The 14,186-nt window shown below is 32.7% G+C and overlaps 2 protein-coding genes across 5 annotated transcripts; one reads left to right on the top strand and one right to left on the bottom strand.

Annotated features, from left to right (window-relative positions):
• Nucleotides 1-2,539: 2,539 nt before the first annotated feature.
• LOC112291035 (uncharacterized) lies at nt 2,540-8,101 on the bottom strand. Of its 4 annotated transcripts, XM_024537969.2 has the most exons (14): nt 7,880-8,016; nt 7,391-7,469; nt 6,862-7,084; nt 6,438-6,511; nt 6,158-6,317; nt 5,492-5,516; nt 5,143-5,232; nt 4,597-4,768; nt 4,371-4,444; nt 4,017-4,086; nt 3,704-3,775; nt 3,372-3,508; nt 3,055-3,128; nt 2,540-2,751 (listed from the first exon to the last, which is right to left on the bottom strand). In XM_024537969.2, the coding sequence occupies exons 2-14, from the start codon at nt 7,415-7,417 to the stop codon at nt 2,699-2,701; spliced, it is 1,251 nt and encodes a 416-aa protein (XP_024393737.1). In that variant the 5' UTR covers nt 7,418-7,469; nt 7,880-8,016; the 3' UTR covers nt 2,540-2,698. The 4 variants fall into 4 exon arrangements, with proteins under 4 accessions (XP_024393737.1, XP_024393739.1, XP_024393738.1 ...); XM_024537971.3 differs by lacking the exon at nt 7,391-7,469 and having other exon boundaries at nt 7,880-8,101; XM_024537970.2 differs by lacking the exon at nt 3,704-3,775.
• Nucleotides 8,102-10,519: 2,418 nt separating this feature from the next.
• LOC112291048 (elongation factor Ts, mitochondrial) lies at nt 10,520-14,003 on the top strand. Its single transcript, XM_024537991.3, has 8 exons — nt 10,520-11,017; nt 11,147-11,319; nt 11,647-11,736; nt 11,850-12,021; nt 12,504-12,691; nt 12,993-13,118; nt 13,340-13,431; nt 13,617-14,003. The coding sequence occupies exons 1-8, from the start codon at nt 10,780-10,782 to the stop codon at nt 13,624-13,626; spliced, it is 1,089 nt and encodes a 362-aa protein (XP_024393759.1). The 5' UTR covers nt 10,520-10,779; the 3' UTR covers nt 13,627-14,003.
• The last annotated feature ends 183 nt before the right edge of the window (nt 14,004-14,186 follow it).

The raw sequence follows: 14,186 nt of genomic DNA, 5'->3' as shown, positions 1-14,186 counted from the left end.
TTGCAAAACAAGTTTCACACATATCTGCCACATGGCCAACTTATACCACCAATATGTGCAAGACATAACCAACTTGATGGCAAAATTTTCAACCTACTAAATACTTATCAATACATATAAAGTCAAATTTGCATCTATGAAGCTTTGTGAAAAGCTCATCCTCAAGATATTATCAAATTTACTTCTACTTACTTTTTATATTATTTCTTTAATTTAGATAAATACATATATCAATGACATATATATATATACATTGTTAAATAAAAATACATATTTTAAAATTTTATTAACAAATATTGTATATTCTTATAAAAAAAACATTCAATAAAAATATTGTGGTTTTTTAATACTTAATTATTTATAAATTATTATAATTATTGATTGTATTTTAGGAGATTTCAAAAAATAATATAAAAAATCATATTATTATAAATTTATTTGATTATATTTTATGAGATTTTATAATATAATATAATATAATAATATAAATAATAATAGTTAAAATAATAATATTAATATTTTAACTTTTATTTACAAAATTATATTTATATTTAAATATTTGATGATATTAATTAATAATTTAGCTTCCAAAACTAATAAAATTATCATATAATTATGTGACATATTTAGGTTCTTATGAGGTCTAATTAAATGAGTATTTCTAAATAAATTGAATTCTTAGTGGCGGATTAATTAGTATTATGTTTTTACCACAAATTCTGTTGTATTTAATCAAAGACTTGTGCTTAAAGAGTCCAAATCTAAAATTCATTTCAATTGGTAAATTCTCTTACATCTTTGTTAGTTAGAAGTGAGCTATTACATTGGCATAATAAGTTCTTAAATCAATAATATGATATTCTATGGTTCATTTATATGTTTTATAATTTAATCATTTGAAGTATATAAATAAATATATATATATATATATATATATATATATAATTTCTGAATAAAATAAAACTATGAAATATATAATTAATAAATATTTCAAAAATAGTGAAATATTTTTTTTATTCTAATATTTTCTAATTGAATTAATCTTAAAAATTCTACAAAACTTAAAAATTCTAAAACCCACTAATTAATATGACGGTTTTATATATGCAAATTCTTTGATCCTAAAAAATTTGTAGTTAAGATTATAAAGTTTGAAAGAATATAACATAATTAAATTAATTAGATTGTTATACATATCATAAAATTTGCATGTGATTAAATGATTTTGATATTTTATTGGCTTCACAATATAATATAATATAATATATTTGTTAAAATATTAATCTATAATATTTAGTTCCTGTATTTAGTCTTTTTTGTAGATTCTACTTAAGAATTTAAATAGTCAATAATACATATAATGTTTTTCTTTCAAAATACATTGATAATACATATTTTTTGAAATAATATATTATACAGGTGTAACATCAATTCTTAAATCTAAGCGTGTATCAACAATATTTTAATAAACTCAAATATTTTTAAAATGTCTATTGAAAAATCTAGATTATTTAATTGAATAAAGTTGTAGTCACGTATATTAAATCTTTAAGAAGTTGTGAGCTTTTATTAAGATCTATTTGTAACATATAAAAAACAAAATTGTGATTATAGTCATAAGTTGACAAAAAAATTCTAACAACATGTTTAATATTTGAAATTAAGTTTTAATGTATGTATATATATATATGTATATATATATATATATATATATATATATATACACACATATATAATCTCAATTCAAATTATATTTCTATAGATAAGAAGTGATTAATTAAGTAAAAAATTTTAAAATCATAAAAGTTTACTTTCAAAATAAGTTTAATTTATCTAACAAAAATATTTAATAAAACTAGAATATTAATTAATAGTTTTTAAGAATAAAAAATAGTGTTGTATATTAAATTGTAAACATCGAATCTAATAATAAAATATTTATAGCAAATTTATTTATAAAATTAAACCAAATCATTCAATGTATTAAAATTACCTTAGTATCATTATAGTGAATTTTAGAAACATTTATATTTTTGAATCTAATGTTCTTAAAAAAATTATTAAATTGCCAAAAGAAGACTGAAAGTAATTAACACTCACATACAATTAATAAATTGTTAAGATCAATTTCAATAACTTTGATATTATATGAGAACCATTTGAAGCAACCAAAGTTTTTTTATTTGATTACAATTAATATAAACATCATAAATATTTGCTATTAAAATTTATTTTGTTTATTAATTTATGTGCTAATCATAAATATTGTTAAAGATTATTTCTTTCTTTCAAAAAAAGAAGTTAAAATAAAAAAAATAAACACATTAATCTCTTGAAATAAATTATGCAAAAGTCCATTTTGAAGACTATATTTAATATGTGCCTTTAATATATGACAAAACATTGTATTCCAACCAAAACTACTCAACCAACTATGAATAAAGATCTTTCATTCATCTTATGTACTTCCAACTAATGACTAAGAAACAAAAATTATAATAACTTTTACCCTTTTCTCTAACTATAAGTAGTCAAGGAGTTGGATTTTTTTGTATTTTTTATTTTTTATTTAAATATTACCCACAAAATCAAAGAATAAAAACCACCTAAGTACAATCTCATTGATTAGCAAATTGAGACTCTAAAGATGTCTACAACATACAACCAACCATGTTTAATTCAAAGTATTGAGGACATTTCATGAACTAAAGTCTCTATTCTTGAGTACAAAAGGTCCGATCATTGTCCAACCTGCATAAGAAAAACACATGTGCTTTATCATTAAAAATAAATTTATTACAAATTTCAAAAAAATACAATAATAAAAGTTATAAAACATATATTGAGATTGTAATCAATTAAACTACAAATACTTAACTTAACATACCCACATCAAAATGCAATAATCAAAATAAATATAACTTATTAAAACACTTGGTATATTAACAACCAACTTTAAAATCACTTCATGTTCAAAATAAACATCAAATTCTTACTTAATTTGAAAGTTTATTAACAAAAAAAACTAAAGTATATAAAAACAAGTTAACTTACCATATATTATAGCAGCAAGCCATTGATTGACAATTTTTACCCATACACTAGCCCAACCAATATCAATACTCCATCTGCAATGCCAAACCATTTCTAAGTATCAAATAATAGACTAAAATAGATTGATTAAGGAAATTGAGGTATAGATTTATAAACATTATATACTAGTGTAATTTTACACTAAAAAAATCAATGATGTTAAATTGTAAAAAAAAAAAAAAATTGAAACGTTATGAATATATTTAAAATTTATCTATGATATATAGAATAAATTAGAATAAGCACAAAAGCAAATACTAAGTAAAAAATGTCCATACTTGTGCATGGTTTGGTGTAGATTCCAACCCACAAATAACATAGCAAGGTACATTGCACCCAATGCAAAAACAAAGTGGAAGAATCCATAACTATAAGGCAAACTTCCATCATCTTTTGATTCATCTTTTTTCTTGAACTGCATGTGCACATAAAAACATTAAGTTTCAAATTGCAACATTTGTAATAATAAGACACTAATCAATATTTCAATAAGTGCAATATACTAATAAATAAAAATAAGTAAATTAGATAAGAAAATCCTATATTAAAAGCATGTTGCTGAAATGATACAATGACTAAGAAAATATCACCAAATAGGTTTAAGGGGTACCGAGAAAGCCTCAGAATCAATGCCAGTGGTATATGTGGCAAACACTATGGCTAAAAATGCAATCAAAAAACTCTGCACCAAAGTTTCAAATATATTATTTTAACATATATATTTTTTCAATATTACTACCTAACTAAGTATGGACATTGTGTCTTAATTTAACTAAATTAAAAATTTATAATTATATAACTTACCCTAGTATTCATAAAATAAAGATACAAATATGACTAAAAATCCCCTCTAAAGTGTATAAATTCTCAATCAATTAAAAAATTATATTTATAAATATAAACACTTAAGTACAATCACTTACAATAATAGTAAGCCAATCAGCCTTGCCAGTTTGACGTTCTCTTGTATTACAAGATGCAGACAAGGGCTCACTGCAATTCCACAAGTATAAGTACTCAAGATTTACAAACATTATATCTTTAAATACTAGATATTTTCTTTCATAAGAAAGAAAAATAAATAAATAAAAATTAAAACTATTTATATGTTTATCTAAAAAATTCACATTTTCAAATGAAGGACAAAAATATATCATTCTAGAGCATTTTTTCATACTAAATTACTTCAAAAACCTCTATGTTTTAGTTATATGTTCTAATTACATAAACTAAACTACTTTAATTTATTTCAAATAAGTATAAAATCAATACTTTACCTCATAATAGCAGACCAACAAAGAAATATAAGGTAGAGGGACATAACACCTGAAGTTAATAAACCTGCATTAACCTACAAGCAATAGCATAACAAAGTCAATATCTAATCATTTAAAAGGCTTATGGCACTACAAACATACAATCTTATACTAACTTTAACATATACAACTCTCTAAAGAGGTTAAATAATAAAGCTAATAAAAAGGTATAAGAAGAAATACTTACCTTGGCATGCAATGAAATAATTGTCATTACAATAACCAAAATCATGGTCCAAGTAATGAAGAAAATATTTAGTCTACATGTGACGTGTGGAGTGAACCACACGTACATCAATACTAATCCAATAAAAGTTAAAATATAGCAAGTCATTGGGACCACCACCAATGGAATATAACTGCACATGATATTTTCAAAGTATTAAAATGCTTGTAAATTCACTTACATAAATTGTCAATAATGAGCACACAAAAATTTAAGAATATTAGAAAAATATATCAAATGATTAAATTGACAAGACAACAAAATGCAATTTTTTTAATAATAAAATAAAATAACATAATAGATATTAATGTAGTTAAAATAATTCCTATTCTTATGTCAATATGTAATCCTCTAAGACAATAGAATCATTAATAAGGCATTTCCTTTCTCATTCCTATGCATTAAAATATAATCTATATACCCATGGAACAACTACTCTCAAATTATTTTGTATAAAACATTCAAAAAAATTTGTATTAAGTCCAAGCAAAATATAAAGCAACGTACCATTGTCGCTCATGCTCAGGAGACATCCAACTTTCATTCCAAAGATATACAAAATTAATTATACTTAACAATTGGACAAGCAAGAAAATCCTGCAACAAGTGGAAATGAACCTATGATAAGTACATCAGACTGAATCATACACTTGAGACAATAAACACCTATATTGTTGCTTGCAGCATCCTATTAAATTCACACGATCATTCACCATGTGTTTGGCTACTAGCTAATTACACTTAAGATTCAATTACCATAAGGAGAATACGTATCCCATACAGAATCTGATAGCCATGACTATCTGAAATTTGTGGGCTTGTACTGCATGTAAAGTAGTAGTTGCAAAAGACTTACCCCGCGCCAAACCTTGCAATTTCTCCTGCAATATATATACCATCAACGACCATTGGTACAACTTGAAATCAGATAAATCCTTTCCAGTTCCGAGTCAAGGTCTCAAGTGCAAAATCAATTCAAAGAAAATCTCATCTTTTTCAACTATCAGTTATCAACTCCTGAGTCGTAAAGACATTTTAAACCAATTTCACCACAAAAACATACGTTAATACTAACACGCCATTTGCTCTACTTGTTAATGAGAAATCGTTTTAAATGTGTGGTGCAGTAAATAAAATTTTCCATACTTCAATCCCAGACACACTCAAACAAGAACCTCTCTATGAGCACACCTATTCAACATCAGACTCTCGATTTCTGCCACCAAAGGTAGTGGCAATTCCTAGAATAAGGGACAAAAGATGGTCTGACTTGTAACGACCTATGAAGAAAAACTAGATTGGAACATTTATAAAGGTTAATGTTTGACCATATCGATAGAAACAGATGCGTGAATTCACTGACGAAGACTTAATAATTGTACATGTAACCTGCTCTGCAACAAATATCAGTTACTGATCTATTAATGAATTTACAGCTTAAAGATGCACTCTTAATTATGCAATTAACAAATAAGACAAACAGATGTCTTAAACCAATCAACCGTGTAAAAGAGGACCTCACCATATAACTGGATGACGACCGAGGGCAAGAAAAAAGGCACGATTGTGAAAGTGATCCACAAAATGCTCTTCACAGGCCACCATCCAGAATGCCATCTATCTCTGGGATCGTCTTTTCTAGATGTCCCCACTGTTGTCATAAACATCACAAAGAAAAACATCTGTACATCGAGTTAAGGGTCACATTGTTCATTATCCAAAATAGAACATGGAAAACGATCCACTGGATAACAATTGAAAATGGCTACACTACTTCAGGTTTAACTGCATCAGAAGGATACGAAACACCCAAAACTAAGGCGGAGTACAGATTCTGAGCCCAGACAGTTTGCATCGTCTTCGCATCTTTTTAGATCTGCATAAAATCGCAAAACTGTCAACAAATGAAAGGAACAATAACACCAGCAGCGAGAAAAACTGGTAATTCTTTGTCGTGCAGAGGAACAGGGTGGGCGATTTCAAATCCCATAAACTGCCAATGGCAGACAAAAGTGAGAAAAAAATGTCTAACGATGAAGATTAATGAAGAGGACGTATTCGGCACTTTTCTTGAAAAAACCAAACAGTGAGAGAGTCAAGGGATGCATGACTGAAGTAGCATTGAAAACTTGATTAATAAGGCTGCATGGACGTTTAGAACGCAATTCTATTGTCAAGGCTTCACAACCGCATAAAAAGGGGGTTTATGTCAGAGTATGAACTTACGATGAAGATCGGTGAGAGCTCTTTGACTGTAATCACGAGTAGTCCAGGCCAGTATGTTGGTGAGAAGAAACAGAATGCCATAAATGTATCGAGCAATCATTGGATTAGGACCCTGGCATGAAAGGCAAATGCACGACGATGCCGTGCACTCATCCGAAGGCATTGCCGCTAACGCCAAACACCGATTCCACTTTCGGATTAAAAAGAGCTTCTCAGAATGTACCTGCGCAGATTGATTCAAGGAGACCATTTTTTGGTTCATAACCAACTGTTATCCACTGAACAGCATGATGATTCTAGCAGCGTAACAACTTTCTATTGAAGGATTTTCCAACTCCTTCTTTGTCAGCTAGGTACCCTGCCATCTTTGTACTGTAGGTTCTATAGTCAACTAGGTCAAAAGTTTGTTGGCGCTAGTGAAATTTGAACAAGTGAACATCAGTAGCTCATGGTCAACAAGAATAAAACTGAACCACAATCACACGTACGGTCCTGACGCGCCTGTTGCAAAAACCGAGACGTGTATTACCAGATAAAGATTGTACTGCTTTGGCATTGAGAATTAGACATCGAGATGATATTAACGCATAAACGTGGACATCAACCACCTGCACTCCATTCAGACACTCGGTTCATTGTGAATAGCTATCAAACTACAACTGTCTTCGTTTTCGAAAAAACAGATGCCCTGTAGGCAAGAATGTCGCACAACTACTTCGCTAGACCACCAAGAATCTCCATTCTAGTTTCGCACGACTAGAATCTGCTCACAAAATTCATAGAGCATCTGCAGACAATCGCAGATACCATCTAGAAAGCTCGAGGCAGAATTGGAGCAGCATTCAGCAGCAAAATGCACTCCACGTACAATCGTTCTCCAAAAACTTCGAAACAAAATCTACAATTACAAAAAACTCAAAAATTACAGGACCAACGGACACGCGAATCACCTAAGTCACCTACGAAAACGAATAGAACAAGTATCTGGAAACAAATATGAAAATGAAGCAAACCGCACCAAACACGAGCTGGGCGCACGCTCCTCCGATGCCCTTGCAGACGACCGTACCAAACTTCAAACCGCTCCAGGCCATCTCAAAGCAGCAGGGAGGCTCCAACAAGCAACGGCAACAACATCAACAGCAGCAGCAAGCCGAGTAAAGGTCCTAAACTTTCTCACTTTCTTCTTAACCGGCACGTTGCTTTGAGCCGAGAATCGTTCTTCGTTCCTTCCGCACAAACGCGCGCGCTCTCGCGCTGGAAATCGTCGTTACCGCAACGTTGGCTCATTCGCGCCCAGGCACGTCTCCAGCGTCGCCGAAATTCCAGCTAACGACCACTGGATGGTTGACGAGCGTGGGATGGTTCAAAGCTGCCATCCTTCGCGCACCCTTCCTTCCAAGGTGGTGTACATCTCACCGACCTTCGGACGAAGCGTCCGGGCCCGTCCATGATTGGATCTAGTTAGTTACTAGTGAACTTGTTGTTACTAGTAAGTTATGACATTTTGGTCAACCCAGTTGCTCCTGTAGTCGTCCCTTTGGCCTTCCACGTCATCCCTCCTTTTGGGTGTTTTTTAGCTATTTGAAATTCACCATGAAGGTTCCTTTACTCTCCCCCAAAATACTAAACTTTTGTTGCATTTTTTAAATCTCAAACTAGGTATCAATGTGGGATGCCCTACAATGATTGAGGAATTCATTATACTAACTATTTTTTCATTCTACTCTTCACTTCATGTGCAATTGTGTTGTGTTGTATTGATTTTACTTTTATTCTTTAGATAATGTTGTTAACACTCATGTTCTTCCGACAAGTCTTAATATGTATAATTGATTAGTTGTGATATGTGAACTGATTTTTATGAACAAAACTTGCATGCTATTACTATTGTTGTTGTTGTTGTTGTTGTTTTTTTTTTTGTTTTCTTTAACAAATGCTTATTATGAAACCAATGGTGCCACGTAACCATTTTGTTTTAAGTTATTATTTCATAGATGTAAACTTTGTACAACTATATGTTTTAGATTGAAAAAAAAATCATAACTAAACACATTCATGTGAATGTTTTCTATGATGAATTTTTCAGTCTATTAAAAGTTCATGTTAATGTGTATGCATATATTGAATAAAATATGTATTTTAATACTTTTTAGTGTTAAAAGTTATATGTGTATATATATATATATATATATATTTGAATTATTTTATAAATTAAATTCATTTGTTGTTTGAAGATACTAAAAATACATGAATTATTCACATTGGATAAAAATACTAAAATAATGCAACAAATGTTCTAGTAATTTCTATTTATGTTAACAAGGTTTATCTTCCAGAATTTTTTTGATTTAAGGAAATAAATAATATACATTCAAGTTACATTCAACTACTTTTTCCTCACAATTAAATATTTTAAAACTTCAATTACAATATCAAGTAAAAACATGCTATTCAAACTTAAAGATTGTCTTGATGAATATTCATGAATATTAACTAGTATGTTTAATTGTTTAAAAATAAATACAAGAAACTGATATATGTGTGTATGTATATATATATGTATATATATATATATGTGTGTATGTATATATATATGTATATATATATATATATGTGTATATATATATATATGTATGTATGTATTTTAAAGCATTCCAATTTTAAATTCATAGTTTTATGTAGAAATCTCTATAAATGAATATTTAGATAAAAATATACTAATTATATATTTAAATAAATATATGTATATATATGCTCTAATAATTAAATAATAAAATATGTTCATATCTTTCAATTGGTATTTTTAATCTTAGTGACCTAAAATAGTTAAATGCACCATAAAAGTATATTTTTATAATATTATTTGATAAAAAAAATTCCTAAATTCAATTCTACAACTTAAAATTTTCCTTAAAATATGTATTGTAGTGGTGTTACTATATAGCAAAAAGTAAGCTATTATTACAATCTTTTGTGTCGTTGTAGAATATGCAATTGTTCCCAATATTTCAAAAGAGATTTTGTTGCTTTTCAAAGTACTGAATGATTGACAAATTAAATCTCCATTTCAACACAATTTTGCTAAAACCCCATTATACAATGAACACACCGTTATACATTGAATTTCAACATCACTTTTTAAAGCAATGCACTAAAAGATGGTAAATACGACTTAATTATTATCCTAGAAAAAAATTAATCCAAAATTACATTTAATATTTACAAAAACTAATTTAGTATGGCTTCCAAATTGTAAAGGAGAACAATTTTGCTCACAGAAGAAGAATGTTGAGTTTGAAACTTCTTTAGCAAGTATGGAAGTTAGAAACTATTCCACAAGGGTGTTCAAAATTCATTATTATTTTTTGTTCAATAATAATAAAAATATATGGAGCACTACACCATTTGCTTCAAAACCTCAAAAGTCGAATTTGAGCAAATTCAGAGAATTGTGTTTACAGTTTGGACAACATCAATTCCATGGTGAAAGAGAGAAACGCATCCATCCAGTAAGAACTAGAAGACTCCACAGAGAGAGAGAGTCTTCACTGTGCATCTAAGCACATGTAATCGGAAAAAGTAGAGTATCAAAACCAAACAAGTGCAAATTCATGGAGTGAAATTCATAACACAACATGCATCTCACTGAATACACACACACACACCACATGCACATGGACACACAGACACACACGCAGAGAAAGAGAGAAAGAAGAGCTTCACCATTAGATTCGGCATCTCACTGCTCAATGCTTTCACGCTGCTGCTGTGCTTCGTTTCAGCATCTGAGAGTAGCATACTACACTGAGAGTTAGCTACATGCCAGCATATATATATACACACAGACACATACATACAGGGAGGGAGGTGAAGAAGGGGGATTGAGCTCGGAGGTGGACGCAAGCGGCGGCTACCATGGCTTGTGCGGCGGTTCGCAGGGGGTCGTCGCATGGGCATTGTGCGACGCAGCTGTTCTCGGCTCTGTGTCGAGAGCAGGCTGTTGTGAGAGGTGGTGCAGTAGGAGTAAGGAAGCCTGAATTTCGTCGGGGTTTTAGCTCGGATTCGGTGTCGCAGATCAAGGCGTTGCGGGAGAGGACGGGGGCGCCTATCAAGGATGTGAAGGCTGCTTTGGTGCAGTGTGGATGGGATGCTGGTTCGTCTCGTAAACAAGTCTAGTGTTTTTTTTGACGAGTGTTTGGTGTAATTTTGTCTTTTTTGAACTTCAAGCGGAGGGTTAGTTGGATCGATTCGGTTTGATGGAGACTTCGTGTTAGGCTTGCAGAGGCTGCGGTGTTAGAGTTGAGGAAGAAGGGTCTGACAGCTGCGAGCCGGAAATCAAGTCGGTTGGCGGCTGATGGATTACTCGCTGTGGCGAGTGGTGGGGGGGCCACTGCCGTCGTAGAGATTAATTCCGAGACCGACTTCGTCGCACGGAATGAAATGTTTCGCCACTTGGTGAGAAACCCTTTTTATACCTCCCCCCCCCCCTCGATTTGCCTCATAATTTCACTATGAGAAGTGCATCGTATCAGTTGTGACCTTCAATGTTGCGTGATATTTCTCTGCATTCATCTGAAATTCCAGCCTGCCATTGTTGGACGCAATGAATAGGTTGGAAGGGTACTTTTAGATTCTTAAACCCTTTGGTTTTTCATCTGGACTAGCTCGCCTTCTTTTTTCTAGTTCACAAGTTCTTTTTTCGTTCTTCTTTTCGATTTTTCTTGTTTCCTCCCTTAAATCTAACTACGTTGAGTTCTCATTAAACAAGTTATTTTTCACTAGGCTACACGAGTTGCAAGAGCAGCGCTTGGCGTGCAAGCACTGAAATCAGAACCATGGAGTGCAGCCACGTTAGATCTACCTGCATTGGAGGTGAGTATTTCTTCATCTTAACGATTGCGATGTGAATACCTAGTTTGGTTTCGAAATGTGAAGTCACACCTTACGAATTGAGGTTCGGGCCACATCTGCTTGTCTTGTGCCAGGCAGTGAAGATCAAGCTGGAGCATGAGAAATTGAGCGGCGAGGTTAGTGTCAAAGAAGCTGTAACAGAGGTAGCAGCTATTATGGGCGAGAATGTGCGCCTTCGGAGAGGTTTTCTTGTATCGTCCACTACGGGCATTGTGTCTTCCTACTTACACGCATCTGCGGATCCAGGTTTGTGTTAGTCCCTGCAGTACCTATGTATTATTACGATCATTGCCACTTACTATTAGGGTTTAGGTGTTGAGCGTTGGTTGTTATGACCGTTTGTCAAAAGATGCTCCTCTCTGTCACTGATCCACTGTTCGCGCTCTTGTCGATAGGCAAGGCGTTAGGAAACCGGGGGATCATCAGATGGCGATCTGTTTTTCCCTGGATTTGTCTCATTGACCTGTAATGTGGGGGTTGTCACTGATTAGAAGTGATCCCTGGATTTGTCTCATTTTTCCATAGCTTCTAATCAGTGATCTGGCCGCGACATAAATTTTATTATTATTATTATCATAATCAAATCTTTATTGTACGCTTAGGGAGGGTTGGGCTTGTGGAGAGCTTTTTCACGGTCTTTTTCTTAGCTGCATTTGTTATTGTAGCCTTCAGTCCACATTCGACATTGTCAACATATTCTTCTAACTTCCTGATTTGTCTTGTGATAGGGCTTGCAAGAGTTGTGGGACTGCTCACTCTTGAACCAGAGAATGGTACTTTGGAAGGTCAGGTGGCTGAGGCAGAACTTGGTTCAGCTCTAGCCATGCACGTTGTGGCAGCTAAGCCACTCTTTTTATCCAAGGAGCTTGTTCCTGAAAGCTATCTCAATCGAGAGACGGATATTTTCCGGTCTCAGGTATCGCCTTGTTTTCTGTAAATTTACGGTCTCTGTCGAAGCTACACAATTCTATTGTTTTTTACTGTTTTTATTAATTTTAATTCTTTCAATCAGCGCCAGTAAACTTCCCAGCCTTTATCATACTGCAGATCCTTGGTTGTCAAGAATCCTGCAGTCGTTACATTCCTAGCCATCTACTGCATGATGAGTGAACATCTATATTTTTTCCATGGGCTGAATTAGGATGTCTTAGGTTCTTGCTTTCCCTCTGCCAAATTCGTCAGCTGGAGACTAAGTAGGTTGAACGGAAATTTTTCAGGCATTATCATCGGGCAAACCATCCAATGTGGTTGATAAGATGGTGCAGGGCCGGCTTCGAAAGTACTTTGAGGAGACCGCACTGCTGGAACAAAAGTTCGTGGTAAATGACTCGATGAATGTTCAGGCAAGTACAGAAGCTTTTGTTTCATCTACTCTGTAGCTTTAGGTGGATTTGTTTAGTGCTTACCTTCCCCATGATGCTGTGGGTAACCTGTAACCAGCTGAATACTGGAGTTGAGTTTATTGGCGCAGGTTAAACAATGTTGATTTTTTTCTGCTTTTCTTGATTATGGTTTATGAACAATATGCATTTTTAATACTGAATGTGATCATTATGGTATTCAGGCTGTTCTTGATGCCCATCGCAAACTGACTGGAAGGCATGTTAGCATCACCAATTTCTTGAGGATGGAGGTTGGCGAGGGGATGCAACAAAAGTAAGAATCTGTTTGTAATTTTAGTACTATTGCACGCAGTATGGGTTTAGCATCTACGTTTGGCATTGTGGCCTGTCCTAAAGCAAGAGTTGGGTAATTTTCTTCATATATTGCAGCTCATGAGGCAGCTCTCCATGAAAACGTCGTCTTTAATTAACCTGATGATGCATGTGGTTACTTTACAGGGAAGAATGACATGGTGACCTGGATATAACTCAACACACGAATCGAGCTTAGGCTTTCTATTCGAGATTTTTGTGGCAATCCTTTTTGTAGCTTGACACACTGACTTTGATATGCATTAAGGTATATTGTTCATAATTAGTCAAAAGACTGGTGAGTTGATTAGGTGGAGTTCCTCCACCATGTCTGCATCCCTTCGAGGTGATCCTCCAATGCTTCCGTTAAGGTCGGGTACGGCTGTGCCATTCGTTTCATCCATAGCTGCAAATTTGCTGCAGCTTTCCCCTTAATTGATAGGGATGCCTCATACTAAATTTGAAAACTGGTCGCATTCATGACAATTGTTAGTACGGGAAGAGTAATTTTAAGAATTGCGTAACATTCATTTAGATTTGTAATTATAGAATTACATTTCCGATGGTCAGTATTGGAGTTTTGTTATTTTGTTTTAAAAAAACGTTCTGGTGGGGGGGGGGGAGGGGGGGGGTGTTGTATTGTGTGGGCTTATCTTCAAGATACTATTCAAACTGCGTAATTCTTTTACAACTCTGACACTCGTTCTCAAATCTTCT

The sequence above is a fragment of the Physcomitrium patens genome, chromosome 14 (genome assembly GCF_059467195.1).
Source record: "Physcomitrium patens ecotype Gransden chromosome 14, ASM5946719v1, whole genome shotgun sequence".
Classification (NCBI taxonomy): domain Eukaryota; kingdom Viridiplantae; phylum Streptophyta; class Bryopsida; order Funariales; family Funariaceae; genus Physcomitrium; species Physcomitrium patens.
This window is presented reverse-complemented; position numbering and strand designations above follow the sequence as displayed.